This window comes from Diadema antillarum, unplaced genomic scaffold, assembly GCF_040938485.1.
Source record: "Diadema antillarum isolate AM-2024a unplaced genomic scaffold, OU_Dant_1.0 seq00000526_RagTag, whole genome shotgun sequence".
Lineage (NCBI taxonomy): Eukaryota > Metazoa > Echinodermata > Echinoidea > Diadematoida > Diadematidae > Diadema > Diadema antillarum.
The window spans coordinates 1518457-1540104 of NW_027271478.1; the positions used below are offsets into that span (position 1 = coordinate 1518457).

At 40.0% G+C, this 21648-nt stretch overlaps 1 protein-coding gene across 1 annotated transcript in view; it reads right to left on the reverse strand.

Moving 5' to 3' along the window:
- The window catches only part of LOC139734436 (tripeptidyl-peptidase 2-like), a 45141-nt gene that overhangs the window by 10773 nt on the left and 12720 nt on the right, over nucleotides 1-21648 (reverse strand). The window contains exons 11-21 of the mRNA XM_071645221.1: nucleotides 20893-21023; nucleotides 19551-19722; nucleotides 18505-18662; nucleotides 16751-16928; nucleotides 15983-16254; nucleotides 15049-15149; nucleotides 14099-14195; nucleotides 13263-13400; nucleotides 11666-11989; nucleotides 5988-6056; nucleotides 648-796 (exon numbers count right to left, since the gene is read on the reverse strand). Coding sequence (XP_071501322.1) covers nucleotides 648-796; nucleotides 5988-6056; nucleotides 11666-11989; nucleotides 13263-13400; nucleotides 14099-14195; nucleotides 15049-15149; nucleotides 15983-16254; nucleotides 16751-16928; nucleotides 18505-18662; nucleotides 19551-19722; nucleotides 20893-21023 — 1789 coding nt within the window. The remainder of the gene's footprint in view (nucleotides 1-647; nucleotides 797-5987; nucleotides 6057-11665; nucleotides 11990-13262; nucleotides 13401-14098; nucleotides 14196-15048; nucleotides 15150-15982; nucleotides 16255-16750; nucleotides 16929-18504; nucleotides 18663-19550; nucleotides 19723-20892; nucleotides 21024-21648) is intronic.

Consider the following 21648-nt stretch of genomic DNA (forward strand, 5'->3'; position numbering starts at 1 on the left):
ATTGATATCATCACCATCATCATCATCACAGGAACAACCATCATTGTTGTGATTGTCAAGATCCTCACGATCATTAGTGTTGGTTGACTGATATCTTCCTGGCATCACCACTATTATCATTATAATTAATACTACTATCATAATCATCAGCACAGTCATCATCATTATCACCATTTATCATCATCATCATCATCATCATCACCATGATCATCACTAACACCATCACCACCACTACCATCATCATCGTAATCATCATCACATCATCATCATCACATCATCATTACATCATCATCATCATCATTGTAATCATCAACATCGTCATCATCATTACATCATCATTATAATCATTATCATCATCATTATAATCATGATCATGATCATCATCACCATCATCATCATCATCATTATAATCATGATCATCATCACCATCATCACTATCATCACCATCATCACCATCGTCATCATCGTCATCATCATCATCATCACCACCATTCCGCCACTACTAGCCTCACCACAACCATCACCATCACTATCAGCATCATCATCATCATCATCATCATCATCATCATCATCATCATCATTATCATTATCATCACCATCGTCATTATTGTCATCTCTACCACCATTTTAATCCCCGCTGCACTCACTTTGACAACCAGCCGATCTTCAGGTCCCTCAGTGCCTCGGCAAGCTCCTCCTCTTTGGTTTTCTCCTTCTCTTTGGTAGATTTCTCCGCTTTTGGTGGGTGTGGCTTGTGGGGCGACTGGGTCAGGATGTACACGAATGGGTACGTGTCCTGCAGAAACAAGGGAACAGAAGGATAAAGCAATAACATACATCAACTGTTACTGTTCTGTCATCATGCAGATCTATCTTCCTTATTTATAAAGCAAAACAAGATGGAGGGGGAAGCAAGAAAGAGATATGATGGTCTGTAAAAGCATTGTGCTGAGCAAAATCAACACTAAGGGTATTATCTCTGGAATGATGACTAAATACACATTTGCAAGTAGAAGCTTTGTATGCCAGGGATCCATTTCATGAAGTCATCACATAAAAGTCTTTACATAAACCTCAGAATGGCCAAAGTCACTCATATGTAACTAAATGTATATGAGACTTTCCAATCCATTTCGTGAAGTCTCTCATGAGTGCGTCTTATGAGCAAAAGTCTCTCTTAAAAGACTTTCATGAAAAGGACTCCTGGGCACCAATTCATGAAAGTTGTCAGCCCTGACAAGTTGTCAGTCTCTGACAACTTCAGCAAAATCCTAGGTTTTGATTGGCTGAGAAGCTCTGGTGTCTGACTGTTACCATGGTGATTGACAGAAACTGACAACTTGTCAGGGCTGACAACTTTCATGAAACGGTGCCCTGGTATACTGACACCTAGCAGTGCACTGTACAAAAACACTGATCCAGTGGCACTGGGCAGGCAGTCTGCTCCACAGAGCTCCCAACTCGGTCGACAAAGGTACACATTACAGCTGTGCGGTGCTCTCTCCCGAGTGTGTGGGAGTTTTGGGTCGATTTCCGCAATGGCAAGGTGCTAACAGTGCAATGGTGTAAGTACATGTCTTCCTTCTAACAAAAGTATGTGCTGTGGAAAAATTGTTTAATTTGACCATGAATTGTTGCTTCATGCAGACTGTTAACTTATCGTCATGACCTTGATCGCATCAGAGTAGAAATAATGCACCAAAGACTTTTTTCGAGGAAAAAAAAAGGATATGGCTAACAAAAAATGTGAAGAAAATGTTTTAAAGGGGCATAGTCCCGGTAGTGTAGATGGCGCTATTGATAAAACTGCCGATCACCGTTAGCATTGATACGAAGATTACCGAAGTTGAGCTGTCATCAAAAGTAAAGTGCGTAGGTGTTGCTAAGTAACGTTGCCTTCGTTGTCTTCTTCGCCCATTGCGCAGTCTGTAGTAATGCCAGGATGCGTGAATATGTGCTTGTTATTATGACATCACAAAGAAGTTTGCTAAAGCTGTCATCCCCCTCAGCCGAATCATGAGCCGAACTATGATCGGACCACTGACTACAGTGAATCGGACTTCTTCAGACTCGGGGAAAGTTCGCCAAAGCGTAAGCGCCAAAGAGAAGTCGATAGCGTAGGTCTCTATAGGAAACTTGCGCCGTGCGCCTGTGTACGCATTTGACTAAAACACCGGGACCATGCACCTTTAAGAAACGATGAAGAGCAATAGAAGGAACTCAAGGATGAGAAATAAGGAGTATCAAATTGATAGCTTAATGTCATATCCTTCAGCCGTGAAAGCCACAACATTGTGTTGTCTTGAAAAAATTACTCCGGACCCATCTTTCTCTATCTACAATGACGTGTGTGTGTGTGTGTGTTAATTTATTTTGCATGGGCTCAAGAGGAAGCACTTGGATGCGAATGCAGAAACTACCCTGGGACCGACGGCTCTAAGTCCCCTCTGAAGGACTAGGCAATGGGGATAAAGTGTCTTGCCTAGGGGCACACCGATGCTGCCAGTGGACTTGAACCAGGGGCCTTCAGATTGAGAGTCCATGATCTCAACCACTGAGCCACAATAACTCCTCTACCTATGTTGCCCATCACGTCACAGACTTCTCAGCAATATGCTTCTGCAAATCCTTCCCAACGTGTGCATTCTTTTTTTATTATACATACAATTGTACACAATGGAGATGCTACTCATTCAATGCCATGTCTATTTGTGTTGACAGCACTACCTTATTCACCAGGTATATCATACAGGTCCTTATCGTGATCAATGGACAACACAGATGGACAGACAAAATTTCTATTGTGATTTCTTATCTCTTTCTATTTTCTCTCTCTAAAAACACACACGAACACACACACACACACACACACACACACACACACACACACACACACACTCATACACACACACACACACACACCAAAAAAGGGAAGAAAAAAAGGAGAAGCTCGTCTGTGGCTGCCTTCCCTTTAAATGAAATCAAAACCGGCGGCAGCCCGCAATGCCTTCAGCCTGCCAATCAGCTCCACAGAGCATGTCAGAAATCGATCCCGTTTCACTGCAACTTGATTCATCCAGAGAACAGGGAGTAACTTTCTTAAGATAATCATCATGCCCTTCAACCACTCCGTGGCCTTCACTCTCGATATTTCTCAATCATTAGGGGTTTTCCCTCACATCTCCCCCCAAGAGCACTTCAGATCTAAGCGGAAGACTTGCCAAAACCACCTTGGCTGACATCACCGCAGACTCCTCCCAGATCCGAGAATCTTGTAGACGTTCAGACAGACACTTGCTCATCTCGTTACTCTCGAACTCCTTGAAGACTAATCGAAACGTCGTTAAAACCAGCATCGCTCTATCGTGCGATACACAGTTGGGCTTCCGGTGACTTTCAAGCAGGAATCACGTTGCACACTAATCGCATCATTGAAAAGTCAATTTCACACAGTAACAGTGATGCGGTAAACTTGACGTTGCGACAGACTCAACCATTCCACCTCTCAGAAAACTTGAACTTTTTCCCCATCTACAGGTAAACCCACACATCTATGAGTCCTACCAGGTCATTTTTAATATGAAGATCCAATCAGCTGTTGACTTCTACTGTTCAGAGTAACAGAGATAGCACAACACATCTCACATAAAAAGTGAATTTCTGCAGCATCACCCTATCCCAGATCTTCTAAGTTTTTCAAGTGCTGTCATCTTGTGTTATTAAAAAATTACAAGGAAAAGAAAAAGAGAAGTCTTCTTTCACCTCACTGTATGACATTGCGATAAATGTTGAAATACACATCAACCATTGGTGTTCATACCAAAGACCTATCCTGATTATTCTTTAACCCGTTGAGGACGAGCTGATTCTGCTAGCATGCATTTCTCATAGACACCTGCCCGAGTACATATACTTGGGACTAGTCTTAAGCAGTTAGAGTATAGTCTCTGTCAAAGGCTTTCTTGCTGTAGTGAATGCAAGAGAAGCAAGCAGAGGGTTGTTGAGGGAGACAGGAGTCAAGCCATCAGGGAGGGTTGAGGCCCTTGAGAGAGGGTCTTTCAGGACCCATCTGAATTACTTTACTCACTCCTTTGTAATTACTGTAAAGCAAGAAATTTTTGCAGCATGAGATTGTCGCAAATAGGAGCCAACGGTTTTTTTTTTGCAGCATGAAGTTTTTGCAAATTGCCACTGGCATCCAATGCAATATAGCGATGACACAAACTTTTGCATGCATTTAAATTTCGGCGAATCTTGGCTCTCGCAAAATTAAAATGCATGCAAAAATTTCTGGGTTCACACTACCAGGTACCTCATTATGCCACAAATGTTTTGGAGTAAACCTTAATGACAACTGATCAGCAGAGCCCTGTCCACAGAAGCTTGTGAATATGCATGTCACATGGATGAATTGAGCAATTCCATTGGTCGAAATGACAAGGGAATTATACCACTGGCGTGGTACACTGGTTAAAATTTCTCCCTGCTCCCGATGGTCAGCACTAACAACAGCCTGAAGGTCGTGTAAAAAGGCTACAAAGAGAGCTACACTACACTATACCTGTCCCATTCATTCCAGGGACTAAAAAGAAAAGGAACTTCAAATGCTTTAATCTATTTTTCTGAATGGAATGTCTGGTAACCTAGAGCCAAAACCTGGTAAACACTTGTCTGATTGAAAACGACAAATTGATACGTTTGTCATGTGGAGACTTGAGAAGGCTTGCCAATGAAGGCTCGTCCCTTCAGTAGATTGAAAATGTAAATGTGACAACGAACATGAATTAGGGAGATACACAAACATTAATTTATATATGCGGCTCCCTGTTCACACACACACACACACTCTCTCTCTCTATCTTCCTCTCCCCACCCTCATCATTCCAAAAGTAGGTCAAATTCCAAGAGTTAGTTGACACTGAATCCTTCTTCCGTCTAATTCCTGCATGATATCATGAGTGAGTACGTACATCTTTAAAGCAGCAGCTGCAGAGAGTGTTTTTGTTTTTGACACTTAACACATCCACGATAATCATTCAGAATTGTTGTATCTTCTGCAAAACACAAACACACACATTTTTACACACATATATGTGCACATCCACACACATAAAGACATAGACAAACACACACACACACACACATACACACACATATACATCCATAACTCAGCATCCTGCAGTGTGACAGAGGCAAGTGTGTGGGTTAGATGATGCAGTTACTTTCTAATATTGGGGTTCAGCATTTGCATGCAACTCGGCAAACAAGAAGAACACGTTTGAAAAGGACAGTTGATAGCAAGGCTTGGGTAAAAAGAGGGTTTGGTACGCCACACGAGGAAATGAGCCACTCAAGGTCTTGGACAAATTACTCTGACCAATTCACCATGTGGAAGTGTTAATATATTCCTTGAGGCCAACAGATGCTACTTATCATAACAAGAATATCACAATGAAATTCCTTCGTGTTTTGAATCGACTTTGGTGATTTAAGCCCAATAACGTGAAACGGAACTATCCTGAGATCTTTGAACACTAGACAGTTTCTCCGCACATGCAAATCTACGGAACAAAATAAAGATTGACCTGCTACATCCAGAATTCTAACCAGGATTCGTTCTCCCATCTGATGCCATTTTGGGCAATCTGACACACTAGTCTCTTAAATCATCACTTTTTATAGAACACACTCAGTAGTCCTTTTTTAGCCTGTCATCGTGCATCTTTTTCTTTCTTTTCTGATAGCCTTCTTACTTTGGATAGTAAATTGGTAACAGATTGCAAAAACAAAGCCACCAAACAATGACGCTTGACACTGTGTAACAAGTGCAGCACATAGAGAAAGCTGTACTGCACCTCAGCAATACTACAACATTTACTGCTTCAATGTAACAAGATGCCATGATTTGCAAATCATCTTCTGTGCTTTCTCCTTTATTTTTCTCTTCTTTTTTTTTTGCATTTTCTTTGCTTCTGAACAAAACTTACGGGCTTCAATCCCATGTTCCTTTTTCCCTCTGACCAAAAGCCTGCAGCATGACCTCGCTTGCCCCTAACCTACAAAGGTCAAAGGTCAAAGGGGGAATGGGGGTAGAACAAACATGTAACCGCAAGGCACAATATATGGCAAAAGTATATCTATCAGATATATCATGAATCCATGCACAAACATTCCAACACAATGTAGTCTGCAAGGCTAAATTACTTGTCATTCGATATGTGGTTAGCCATTTTATACATAGACATGTTTGTACATCATATTTGTAAGGTTATGTAACAAATATGATAGATGTGTTAGAAAAACACATGTTAGCCATTCCTTAATATTTACACACACAAAAAAAGAAGAGCTATTAAAGGGGTGTATCATTCATCAAATACACTGCTTCATTCCAATTCATGACATACAGTTGTACTTGGTGACTTTATCGCTTAAAGAATCAGAATAGCATATCAGAGAGCGGTAAGATATTCATGTATCACGAGTGCGATACTCAAGTCATGCAAAAATCGAGGACCCACACTCACACTCCAGCAGGTGAACTTATTCTTTCTTCAGCATATACTGTATCTGCATTTCACAGTGAGACAGCATAATTCAATATTCCTAGTAGAAACGGACTGTAGGTAGCTTAATTCTCCCCTCTCCCCAAAAAAAAGAACTCAAATAAAGTTTTTGAGTAGTCAATGTTTTGAACTGTCTATTAAAAGCATCTAGTGTACACACGGCACAAGGCTCAGACTAATATGTAGACAATCAAATCAGCTCAATGCTAATGCAAAATACACATGTAGATGGCTGACCTATGTCCAGAAACACCAAGAAATCCTTACAAAATTTTGCAACATAGTCCAAGAGTTCATGAATGATTACAATTCAGCATTTGGTTGATCTCACAACCATAATGTTATATCTTTTTCTAAAAAGTAAACTGTTTCAAAGTTTTCCGTTTGACCTGCAAAATCTAATTAGTCCCATGGAAAACACAAACAAACAAAATTTGTAGCTATGTATTCTGAGCCCTATGCATTCTCATGCAGTACAGACCAAAAGATTGGATGATTTTAGAACCAAAGAAAGTAGACATAACAAAGATGCACAGGATAGAGTCAACTGGGCAGGTGGATATACCTGAATTGATTAATGAGCAAACAGAGCAAGCGATTTGGATGCATAGCTCAACAGGATGGACAACAGTGCAGGAATAGATGAGCAGAACAAGATAGAGAATATATAGCAGGAGAGAATATATAGCAGAAGAGAATATATAGCAGGAGAGAATATATAGCAGAAGAGAATATATAGCAGGAGAGAGAGAGATAGGGATATCGAGAGACAATTAGACATATTGACAAATAGACAAATGGACAGGATAGAAGGAATACAAGATAGACTAGGAAAAAAAAGTGGGAGTAAGAGTGAGAAGAAAATAGATATAGAGAAAATTGAAAGAGAAAGAGAAAAGAAGTGGAGAGATATACAAATATATATGGTACATATATAGAAGTGACAAAGAGAGAGAAAATAGGGTTAACATAAGGACAAAAGGACCACCGTGCTACATGGTATATCATATTGAAATCAAAATGAAAGAATGTTCTTGTGGCATGTCAAACCCATTTCAATATATTCCATCCCTCTCAACACACATTTCTGCTGGCTTATCACAAAAAAAAGAAGGAAGAAATATATTACAAAGTCACTGAATGCAGTCACATTTATCAGGAGCCTGCATTCACGAATCAACACAAAGTATCAACAGATACAGCAGAACATACATCAAACAAAGACAGAATAAATACCTTGGGTAAATGTTATTGACAGTTATGGCCTTTAAAGTAAGAGAGTTTCATTTACCTGGTGTCTCATTTGTCATGACTGCTTACTGACATCTCTACAAAAGATATTGTTAGTTTGAGCTACAATGAAAGGAGTTCTTCAACAGTTTGCAACTTCTGATTGTAGGGTTGCCAACATTCAGCTATCAAAATCAGGGAGATCACAGATTCCAAACAGCTAATCAGGGAGAAGCTTGTGTGTTGTAGGAGTCTCAATGAGCAAAACCGAGTCTCGCGAATCAAGGAGATGTATGTTTGAATTCTCTTATCTGGATATGAAGAGATTCTTAGGTTTTCAGGAAGCTTCTTGCAGACTCAGAAAAACTTGGCAGCTCTGTGATTGCCACTTTTACCAAAGATCAAAAAAGAGAGGACAGATTCAGTATCATGTAGACATAATCTTTTCCAAAACAAACTACAGGAATGAATTATATCTATCTATCTATACTTATATTTTGATTTATTCTCTTACATTAATTTCCATTACAAGTTCACATAGGCAATAAAAACATTAATGCATGATTTACCAAGCCAAATATCAACCTACTTTAATCGATATGTATTGTCATCTGCAATTACTCTAATGTATGCTATGGTTTGAGTAGTGAATAAGACATCAACTGGAAAATGAAATATCAATCTATCTAAATTTCCACTGTATCTATGGGGAAAAAGTCTTAACTATAACTCTACCAAAGCACCGATAAAACATTTGACATCAAGTATCTTTCATACAGACAATCAATGTCATTATGAAATTGTTTTAACACAGGAAATTCTCAGTTTGTTGATATAATGTCTAGAATGTTCTCCTTGGGGCAAAATCAGGAAGAAAAATTGCTAGCAGCATTACATTTTGTTAACTTTTTTTTTTGCTATCACATCACATGTGAAAGTCTGCTCTCAAAGGAAGCTAGTATTTGCTGAGGTAACAATGGTGCAGAAACATGAAACAGCTGAGAGGACGGGGACATCAACACCAACTTGGCAGGGACCCACAGACGGCTTGAAAAACAAACACCACCAAATGGCAACACATTGAGAAAGAACTCCACTTCTTCCTTTAATACAATTTTCCACACGAGAATTACTCTAGCAGTCATTAAAACATAGCGTAATTTGAAAATAAATGGCCACTAATGCCGAAATGTGATTCTTAGTCAATGATACAGTTCCTCCTTTATAGTAACACACAACTGTTTGCATCAGAGCTATTCTGGATGAATGAAAGTGCTTTACACCCACATCAAATGTTGTTTGATCTTTCCTTTATGAATAAAACCCAGTGTGGAAATAATAAAGATTCACTTCAGCATGAAAATGGCAAAAGAAAACAAACTCTTCAAAGAATCACAAGTGGAATCTACTCCAGCTTAAGTCATGTTTTTCATGAACACATCTTCCTGGTCTTCCTTTTTTTTAATCTGCTGCCCAATCTCTGGAAAAATATTTATGGGCAATTCACTATCAAGTGCACACCAAGCTTTCCAAAATGGCGAAATGGCAATTTTCTGATACAGTTTCAGTGCAAACTACCAAGTACCATCATTTCTGCACTTGCTCATATCTGAAGAAAACAGGTGCATATTAATGCTGCCACTGTCACTGATTACACAAGATTGCCTAAACATCATAGTCGTGCACATACTCCAGGCCTACAGTAGCTTTCCTCACTTCCATTGAAATTTTTGACAGGACATCAAACAAATGGAAGTGAAGGATATAGGGGAAATAATAAGACAGCGGTGAGAAAACATTTTTGTTGTTCATAGTGTTGATGAGAATGATCATATCAGTTAAAGAAGGTACAATAACCACACGCTGTTAGGGGTGAAGACCCGATCAGTTAAACAACAACAGCAACAACAGACGGTAACACACTATCTCATACACAAACATACAACACACACACACACACACACGCACACATACACACACACTTAAACACGCACACTCAAACACACATTCCGTATATAAGGTGCAAGCATTTATTTTTCGGGCTTAAGGAAAATTGCTCTGACAAGTTTGGGGGACCTTGTACCAGGTAAGCTACACACATACAGATATTCAGAAGGCATTTGTCATGAGCTGTGCACAGTTACACATCACTTGACAAGAGAACCATGTACAGCAAACAAGAACTGTACATCAAACCAGACAGTTGACAGACATTTCACAAAGTCACAGGTGGTTCATCCAAGAGTTACTGCAAATTTCCAATTTTTTTTTGCAAAATGAACTTTGATATTGTCAAGATGAGCTGCCAAGTTACAGTGTTATGGATTCATCTGCTACAGATTAGGCATCAAATTTTACATGGTTTACTCCCTTTGCAGATAAAATCTCCTACGAATGAAGGTCCTTTCAAAAGTTGTACTCTCTTTATGTGGCTAACAGTGCCAAAGACAGACCAAAATAAAACTATCTCCATTGCTTTACTCAATGTCACATATATTCAACATACTCAAATATGAAAACGCTGAAGCAAAAATTTCCCTTCCACTCATGAGAAAAACTTGTGATGGCACAGTGAAATCTTCCTCAAGGATCACTTTGACGATGAAACTTTCTGACCTTCTTCCCACTTGCCAAGGGCAACTGAAAACTCACTTTTGGGCAAGTAGAATGAATGGACACTTGCCGGTGAAAAACATGCTAAACATGGAGTCCTTGCCCAAATGCCCAAATGCCTAAATGCCCAAATGTCCACTCGAGCAAAGGGATACTATATTTTTGTTAAGATCTGACTGGGTACATCTGAAGAGTGCTCCTTAATTGTAAACGGAATGAAGATATTTGAACCATGACTCAAACTTGTCAGATCTGAAATGATATATATGTGAGTTGTATGAGTGCTTTCCCAGTGTCATGAGACCCATAAAGTCACATTTTGTATAAATTTGCCATGTGGTTATTAGATTTCTCTAGCTGATCGCAAGAAACTGGCTACAAGCCAGGATGAGTGATTGGTTCAGTTGGCCTGCATCATGGTCAGAATTACAGACCACTGCATACGTGCACCTTCTTAGTCAGACCTGACACACGTTACCCCTAAACAACAATTTGGTCTGTCAAAATATCATTTGGATGAAATCACAGGGCACCATGAATTTCTTGGGAGCATTGGAAGGATATGGATCTAACACGCAGAGCAACAAATCACTGTTTGTCGGGAGAACGCTTCAGTGGTTATGTAAATTACGATGGATTCTTCTTTCAGGGATAATGAAACAGGCTCTCTCTCAAACAATGAAATTGTCTCCGTCCTGCAGACGAGGGCTTTTCCTCCTCACACCTCTGCTTTTAAGTGATTTAATATACCCTGAACTGTCACATCATTCTAAACTGATACATTGCAATGTCAAAGACTAAAAGTGAATGTCTTCTCACACAAATTCAATGGATTGCTGACAAAACATGTCCATGATCATTTTTCTGACGTTAGCTTTCCTATTTTTTGTTTTCGATTGTAATGATTTTTCATCCCTAAAATGTCTGCTTTGCTACAGCTATGTTGACATTGGATTAAAGTATTAAAAAATGTAAGACAAAACGAAGAGTTCCCTGTAACAAAATAAATCAATTCTCAGAGGGAAATGACAGGTTGATACAATACTCTCAAGAATTTCAAGGTTTGGATGCACAGTCAAGTGCAAATTTGAAATATGAAAATTGAGAAGTGTGGAATTTGATGAATGCAAGGTCAAAAATTCCTGCATAATTTGCAACCTCATTTTGAAAAATTCCGCAGAGGGGGAAAGTGTTTGTGAAACAAATCTTTGCACAGACACTTATACGTTAATGAATGAATACAATGCATGACTCACTTTTTTGCCAAGCTCACTCTTGGCGAAGGTGACCGTGCCCGTCAGGATTTGGCCCAGGCTGGCCCCCTTGGGGAGCTTGTCGTCGGGGATGGGCGGGATGAAGATGGGCACGCAGCCGCCCCGGGACACCGTCACCGTGGAGCCGAACTTGGCCTTGCCGGCGAGGGCGCCGTTCACTGTCTGGTAGACGTCCACAGAGAGACTGGAGGAGAGTTTCTGGTCGATGAGGAGCACCATGTCTCGTAGCTTGTCCAGCATCTCCTTGCGCTCGTGGCGGACCTGGAGCCTCAGCGTGTAGTCCCCCTTGTCTAGCTTTAATGTGTACTGGAGTCACAAGGGGTTGGGGAAGAGGGGGGGGGAAGAGGGGAGGAGGGGGAGGGGGAGGAGGAGAAGGATATAGAGGAGGAAGAGGAGGAGGAAGAGGAAGAGGAGAAGGAGAAGGAAGAGGAAGAGGAGGAGAAGGAGAAGGATGGAGGGTGTGGGAGGGGAAGAGGAGGTAGAGGGAGAGAAGGAGGATGAGAAACAGGAGGAGGAAGAGAAGGAAGAGGAGGAGGAGAAGGAAGAGGAGGAGGAGGAAGAGAAGGAGGGGAAGGAAATTGATGGAGGAGGATGAGGGAAGGGAAGAGAAAGAAGTAGATGAAGATGAAGAGGAGGAGGAGGAGGAGGGAGAGAGGTGAGGAGAGGGGAAGAGGGAGGATACAGGAGGGAAAAGAGATGGGGAATGAAGGAGAGGAGAGGTACGAGAAGGCAGGAGGGAGGAAGATTGAGAGGGGAGGGATAGAGGGAATGGGAAAAGAGAGGGGAAGACAGAGAAGGGGAAGGGAGAATAAATGAAAAAGGAGGGAGGAGACAGGTAAAGGAGGTTGAGAGGGAATGGGTGGATAGGAGGAGGAAGGTTTAGGAAGAGAGTGGAGCAAGAGGGAGGAGAAAGGAAGGGGAGGAGGAAGGTAAGGATGGAGGAGGAATAAGAAGAGTAAAGAGGGAGGGGATGAATTACAAGAAAGGGGATAACAGACACTGGTCCTTCTTTAAACATTGCTTTTATTAAAACATTTTTTTTTAAAGTCCTAATTAGCAACAATTTTTTCAGCTAAAGATTGACTCAAAAAAATATTGATAACAACAGAATCTATTACATATGTGAAATACAGCACAGACGAGTCATTACATAATTTACCAGCAGTGAAAATTTAGAGGGCTCAACAACTTGATTTTGTTGTGAGAAACACTTTCGTGATCAAAATCTACATGACTACTTTGATTTAAAAAAAATTAGCAGAATAAGATTGCACAAATTTACAGCGTGACACTTCCTCCACCAATATGTTAGCACCTTGAATTTACAAGAGACAACCCCAAAATCTGCACTGCTGTCTTCTTTCCAAATACATTAATATCATGAAATACAAATATATCCCAACATTATTAGCAATTCGTAACAAATATGAGCCAATTCCAAGCGTCTTTACAATGATATGGGATTGAGGATCACAACCAAGCTGTTGTTCAAAATAAAGCGAATCTCATTGTGCTGGAGGAAACTCCATGATGCTTTGGCTAAAAGAGGGTGACTCCGTCAGATGTCAGACGTGCTCACCTGGTGAGGGTAGGCATCGCCCGAGCCCATGTAGCGCTTGTTGCCATCAAACAGCATCCAGAGTTGGCTCTCGTACTCCGACTCGTAGAGCAGATCACTCAGGAGTGGACAGTTGGGAGTGATTTCTGAAGTCTTGCTCTGTCAAGCACACAGAAAAAGAGCTCCATTTCATATTTGTGACCACTCGGCTTAAAATTCACAAAAAGGAGGCCAAAATGAGTTCCAACATTTTTACACAGTTTGAAAGAGTGAGTTCCAAACTTTAAAATGATATAATTATAACTTGTTGAAATTGGACCATCCGAACCCATTCAAAAAGTGATTGAAATATAAGAGAGTTACGTGGTGCAGTTTCATACAAAAGGGAGAAAAGGGAATTTAAAGAGTAGAGTCACTCAGGCGTTCAGTGCAGAAGTATCCAAGAAAAAACCTGGTGAAAGCAACACCTGTCCCCCAAAAATATGGTCCAGAAAAAGTGCTAAAATGCAAACAAAGTTATAAGTAAAGTTTGTTACAAGAAAGAAAATATCCAGGTCCTAAAATTATTATCTGCATATATCCTTACATACTTGATTTGTTCAGCCATAATGAAATTTGTTATAGAGTGTATATAATAATGCCTCCGGCAACACTTCATGGCGGAGGCATAACAATACAACAACAACAAAAAACAATTGGCCAGTCCCAAGGACTTTGTTATAATTGAAGTTGCCTGTACACCACTGATTCTCCATGCGAAGGAGCAGGTAAAAATGCCTTTCTATGACACAGAGTTTAAAAGTGCTTAGTCTCTCTGCATAGTCTTCTTCAGTAAACACTTTTAAACCGTCCAGTACCTGGTGGAAATTGTACGTAAGGATGAGCTCGTAGATCTGTCTGCCCTTTGGTAGCACATCTCTGGAACCCAGTGGACGGAACTCGCAGTCATTTGGCCTGCAAGGAGGGCAACAATCATTAAAACTTTATGAAATCAAATGCTATTATAAAAGCTATAATAAAAACAATCAACCATAAATACAATATAACTTCAAAATCAATGGAGATGATTCATCCTAATCTGAGAATCACACTTCTCCACTGAACTCTTTCCTCTCCACCCAAACCCAGTCTGATATTCTTTGGTGAAATGAAGCACCTCAGTATATCTAAGTTTGCAAGAATGGGATGCCCTCAGACAAATTCAAAATTCACAGCAAATAAAGTGCAAACATCCACAGGAAGTACACCTACGATGGGAAGCTCTACTTGCTGTTTCTCAAATCAGCAAATACAAAGAGACATAATCAGATTCATTGTGTTTTCTGATGTATTACAAGTAGAACTATACTGAATTAAAAAAAAATAAAACAAAACAAAACACAAGAAAACATAACAGTGAGGATGTAGCAAATGTATGTCATACATCTTTGATCTGGGAATGAAATATTGAGAGACGAAAAATTCTAAAACAACATTGTCATCTCTGGTCAATTTTTCTGATTCTCAGCTGAAAGTGTATTTGTTTTGGTATACATTACTGATGTCCTATCATTCAAATGTGCACTGACACCATAAAAGACATCAATATGATAATTGATGCATTTCTAAATAGATAATGGCAAAGCTCTAGATAATGTGTGCATATTTACAACATATTTGTTTTCAGTCAATGTCTGTCAACACCTGACCAGATCACTGTGATAACAGGTAACAGGGACTGATTCTGAGAATACTAGTAGCCTGTAGAGTCCAGAATACCAATCAAACTATAACAAGCACAAGCAGCTGCATGGACTGTTCCATTTACCTGAGGGGTTGGACACAATTCTTGATGGAAATGGAGGGACTGAGCTCTTCCACCCTGAGATTGGACTTGACAAAGAGTTTCCTCACACCATTTGCAGCATGCTGTCAATGGAAAAAAGGGAGAGCAAATTTATAATTTATATGAATAAAGTCAAGCTGTTTTTACAAATAACAATGTTGCATAGCCTTTGAACACACAGCTCAGCTTTATTAAAACTAAAATGGAAATATATATCTCAAGCCTTTCCATCGATGCTAGACCAGGCCAGGCACATGGCAATTTGGTAAAATTCTTTGCTAATGTTCAAATACCTGCGGACTTGAGGGAATAAAAGCATGCAAATTTGGCATGCTATGCTGAAAAGCTAATGCCCATGCACATAATCACTGTTGTCTATCCCATTAGGATCAACCATGAATTCATTGACTTGTTGATTCAGTCAGTCACATATTCATCTATTTTTTTTCACCCACAAATCAAATGATTGCTTGACTGATTTATTGATTTATCTATTGAATAATTCTCTTTTCCCTAATACACTTTCACTCATATAGGAGCATTTCCTCTTCACAAACACAAGTCGACAGACCAATGATGAGGTTGTCAACATCGTATCAGGGCAATTAACCCACGAGGGCAATTACCCCCAGCTAAATACTGGTTAGTGATAAAGTTAGAGTAAAGATTAGTGTTAGGGTTAGGTTTAGGGTTAGAGTTTAGGTTAGGGCTAGGTTTAGGTTCAGGATTTAGGATTAGGGTTAGGTTTAGGTTCAGGATTTAGGATTAGGGTTAGGGTCAGGGGAAGGGTCTGGGGTAATTGCCTAGGGGGTAATTGCCCTAGACCCGTCAACATATCAGATACTGTCATTGATACTCTCAAGGTCTACAACACTGGTGCCGAGGTTCTGGGGCAGGAGGGGTTGAGCGGACCTACCATCTCGACTGTCTTCTCGCTCGGCGTCAGGCCATGGAAGGACAGGCTGTACTTGACCTTTGACCTGCCCAGGCTGGCCCACCACTTGGCCACGGTGAACTCCATGGTCTGGCCCGGGTGGACGGCGAAGGAGTGCTGGACCTCGCACTGCTCCTGCAGGGCCAGGAACTTGTAGAACTCGTTGTTGCGGTAGGCCGTCTGTGGCTGGAGCTGGACGGCGTGGAGGACGAACCGCGAGGACTGCTCCTTCTCTAGCAACATGATGCTGACCTCTGTTTGGGGTCGGAAGTATACGTAAGGATGATTTAGCAGAAGCAGAGTGAACTCATATTGTGAAAGTTCTACTAACTGCAAAATATTTGGCAGTGTAATCTATCTAATTTTATAATTACTGCAGGCAACAATGACACATATGATCCCTGGGATGACAAGACTTTTTACCTCAATATCGTGAATTTTCAAGAAAAACGAAAAATCTTATTCTTTTTTGCAACACTTTCACTAAATGAGATCAATGCTGATGTGAAATTATGTAACAACATTGTTTGAGATTACATTATGCCAACTTGGATACAAGGTCTTGCCACTTAATGGACAATACAGTGGCAGTACTATTTCTTATCAACGTTCTTGACAGGGACAGGAAAATAACAAATTTTGCAAAAATTGACAGAGAAACTGCACCAAGCGCCTGACGGAAACCAGCAACAATGACAAATTCTACAAAAATCCTCCTTCAATGTTGTTGGGTTTTTTTTTTCGCCCTACCTGCCCACGTTGAGCCCTCTGGCACCTTGACGAAATGGCGCTTCACTTGGCCCGACTTGAATTCAACGTCACTCCACTCCACGTCGATTTCGCCCTCCAGAGAACGTGGCTTGAGGACGGTGACAGGTATTCTGAACAGGGGACCCTTGCCCGGTTCGTTGACATCGTACCCACACACCTGAACACAGTGGGGACACAGACGTTTGATTTTATGATAAATGATGTGATCTACCACTACTATTGGTAACATTAGTTCTTTTTGGCCCATATTCTTGAAAAATCCTCATAATTGGACAACTGGTTTCTGTAAATTTGACACCACACTGCCTCCCTAATTCTAATGAGTAAGCAAGGCATATCTCACTTTTTTTTTTTTAAGTACTTTGGGTACCTTTCCTATATCTCACGTCCAAAAAAGACATTGCATCATTATGAAACAATACAGTGAGCTTATTATTATGTGACCGTGCATCACAAAACAAACAAAAAGTCGCACCCACTGATTTTGCGTGGGGACTCAAGAAAGGTCAAATGGGTCAACTGAGTCAATCTTGAGTTTTTCATGTTTTCTGAAAGAGCTATCCTTCTTTTACACTATTCTTTAGTTTGGGATCATAACATGAATGGGAAAGTGTGTTTTCAACAGTTTCTCTACAACCCTTTTTGGAAAGAGAGTAGAATGATCAGGTAGGTATTCGTGGCTCCTTTTCATTTCTTGAAAACCTTTGCACACTCTTTACTTTCAAGTCTAATAACTTGTGAACGGATAAAGCTACCGCTTTGAAAATTGGCATTAATCATGAACATAATGTGTTGATAGAACATACTGAATTTCAGCTTAATCTGATAATCTCTTCATTGTTGTTGCTCTGGTGGTTTACATCCTATGTTTTGTCCCTTCCACCGCACAGCTAGCACGGCTTGGTAAGGATTAAGCACTTGAATAGACTCTTTACTTCAGAGGCTCTTTTCTCAGTTGTGAGTTGTGTCAGTTTATTGTGAGTTATACATAATTTTAAAGCTTACAGTCTGCTCTTTCTTTTCTCAGTTCCCACTTTTCCAGAGTGTGTGTTTTCTTTCCAGTACTTAGATAGGTTAGGAGAGTCCATTTGAATTGAGTTATACATAATTTTAAAGCTTACAGTCTGCTCTTTCAGTATCTGTCCCTAACTAAAATTCCATGTCTGGTGACTTTTTGTTGGTTTTGTGGTGCAGGGTCACATATATTCCTGACATCTGGCACACATCGAAATAAGGAGAGCACAAAATATTTGAGGAGTTTAACTTTTCTCATGACCAACATACAATGCGATTTCAAGTGAAATTTTGCAGGTGCTTTTATGATGAATATTTTATCCGCAAATATGATTTTGCAGTAACTTGCATGGAATTACCCAAAATAAATCTACAGACAAGGCGAAAGCATATATTTTCTCAGGCGAAAGCATATATTTTCTCAGGAAGACATGTGACTGATAATCATAACTGTATGGTATTGATTTCAAGAGAGTCAAAGAATATTTCACTTCAAGCCATTTATATCTCCATGACTTGACCCCTTTCTTCCTCATGATAACCATTTCCCACTGACAATAATAATGCAAAACAATATAAATACATACATACACACACACACACACACACACACACAAATAAAATAAAAGATAAAAAAAATAGCATAATATACCTGAAAATATTGTGGCTTACTCAAAGCAACAATATGTTCCAAATGACTCGCAGGCACACGACCTTACCTCAGTGTAGTGAGCCCCTTCTGGCAGACCCCTGGGGTCGACCTTGAGCGATATCGACCTCGACGTGTTCATGATGACAAGGTGTGAGGGCGCCTGCACCCAGGGGGCCTCCACGACCAGCGCCACGTGGAGACTGAATGCTATCTTTTCTTGCGGGTCTGTGACAAACAAAACAAATGGCATTTGCAGAAGAGTCTCACTTCATGCTAAAATACTACTGGATGTGATATTCCATAACATCAGACTTTAATAGTCTTACAGTGACTATACTGTAAAACAAGAAATTTTTAAATGCATGAAGCTTTTGCAAATTTCGAAAGAGCCAAGATTTGTTAAATTGGATGGCACACGAAAGTGTTTTGTCTACAAAATGCATTGAATGCCAGTAGCAATTTGCGACAGTTTCATGCCACAAAAAAAAGGCAGTTGTCTCCAATTCGCAAAAGTTTCAAGCCGCGAATGTTTCTGGTTTTACAAAATTCAGAGATTCTGGGGCAATTTGCCATACCATGTTTGTTACAGTCATTGTGATATGCTATCACAGTATCAAAATCTTTGTTGCAATGTCACAATGCTCAACAGCGTATAAAGCCATTTCAATTTTACAGTATAAAGTCCATGATGTTCTCCAGCGATATTAGTCGACCTCACAAGCTTAATCATTTCTGAGGTGTCTTTATTTTAACTGAAGGTACCTTTTATTTCTGCACAGCGTCTTGATCGTCATAATTTTGAAATACAATATATCACACCGGAAGTAGGGGTGGTGCTCATAGTCAATATCACGCAAGTCAACCCTGTGGGCTGAAACTTACCACACCACAGTGCTTTCTTGCATTACACATGATATAGACAGTACTGTACTATTCAGACAGAATTGACTGATTAGCATTCCCTCACGATTTCTGAAAACCTAAAACGGCGGCAGGTAGGATCTGTCTGCATCTGTTATAGTGATTATCTGCGCTCTCCACATGTACGCCTAGTTTCTGCGCTGACGCGAATCGATGCATTCCCCCCATCTTCTACCCCCATCCCAAACTCACCTGCCGTTTCCACAAACTCCGGCTCGATGGACACATTGCACTCCCTCGTCTTGTTGAGAATAGACGTCTCCCTGAGGTAGATGCCCCGCCCACCCTCAAACGATATGTTGAATTTGACGTTGCGCGTCTCGCATCTTGAATATTCCTGAAGGTATTCAAAAGCCTTGACAACCTGCATGTGCACAAAACAAAGTCATTTTAGGTTACTTTGATCCAAAGCAAATGAATACTGCTACATACCTCTTGAATATGTGCAATGTATCTAGTGGTATGAATACTGCTAGAGACATCTTGAACATTCCTGAAGGTATTTGAATGACTTGACAAGCAGTGTGTAAGTGTGTACAACATAACGTCATTTAATATCACTTTGATATGAAGTAAATAAATACCGCTTGATGCATCTTGAATATTCCTGAAGGTATCCAAATGCCTTGATGACCTGATTACTTTGATATGAAGCAAATTAATACTGATAGATACATTTTGAATATTCCTGAAGGTATCCAAATGCCTTGATGACCTGATTACTTTGATATGAAGCAAATTAATACTGATAGATACATTTTGAATATTCCTGAAGGTATTCAAATGCCTTGATGACCCCTGTGTGTGTGTACAACATAAAGTACGAGGTCGATACACTTTCATTCAATATTCCTTTGATACTAACCAAATGAACAGATAAATCCACACTCCTTACAAAAGAATGTAGGAATTTACCATTATGTATGTTACAATCAAACTGATATGACTATGCAGCTTTTGCTATACTGTGATGAAAGATTTCCACTACGAGCAATCACAACCTTGTTAAGAGTTTGAAATTACAGTTATTAAAAAAAGCAAAAAGACACAGAGCATAAGGTTACAACAAAGTATTAATTTCATTTTTGTGAGTAATGCAATTTCAAACAACATGGAAATAAACTTTCCTGATTACGATTAGTATTTGTTGATGGTTTCAATTGCTAGAACATTTGACACAAAGTTGACTGAAATTTCAAAGTTTTTCAGGAATGTTCAAAGAAAGGAGTAATACAATCAAAGAAAAAGGGCTTGCCGGTGTTTGCAATTGCATCTGAATATTTATGTACTCACATCACAAAACTATTACACATTTATACATGAATAAGGCATGCTTATACTCAAATGTCTAAAATTTGCCTTGATAACTCACTAAGAAACAAATGCGAAATGTAAGGAATGTCCATTTCCACTCTTCTCTGCTCCACCACAAAAATATCAGATATGAGATATCAGTACACGTGAGTGAGGATTTCTTGCTTCCTAAACATACGAGTTCGTGTTTGGTGCCATTTACAGCTAAGGACAAACTTACCTGGACTAAACCATATCCCTGCGAGAAGTGCTCCACGTTGTCAAGGACCTGTGCCGTGTTCTCCACGGCCCTACGTATGCTGTGAGGTGTGTACGGTATGGACAGCTTTTTCAGCCCCGACAGAATCAAACCTGACATGAGTAATACATGCATAGGAGATATCAGTTGAGTACATGGCAATGATGAATTGTGCCGAGTAGCTATTCAACAGACAAGAACAACATCCCCCATCTCCCCCCCCCTCCAAGAAAAAAAAGAGAGAGTAAAGCGATAAAGGTGCCCTTCAATGGTAAGAGAGATTACATGACAACTTGTGCACACTATTTATCTGAACAATTGCATTAAGCTAGATGTATGAGACAGCAAATAATGAGCAGAGAGACTCATGAGAAGTACCAACACTAGCACAAAAAAAAAGGAAAGAAAAGAAAGGAAATTCAAATCAAACAAGCCCTAAACTCAGAAGGGCCCTTATAAAACCAACATGGTTGTTTACAAAACAAACTCATTTTCATCATGGCTGCTCACTTGTGCTCATTACATTGATGGGCAGTGTTACTATCACAGACAATTTTAGTTTTCTGTTGTTGTTTTTTTTCTTTTCTTTTCAAATGTGCTAGAGCCAGTTATTATCATAACCTGTCTTTAGTGGCCACCTGTTCTCAGTGATTATTTGTGCTTATCCCTTGACTGGCTCTACTGGGTAAATTTGACAGTATCTGAAATATCAGTCCTGAGTTCCTATGTCTTCTCACA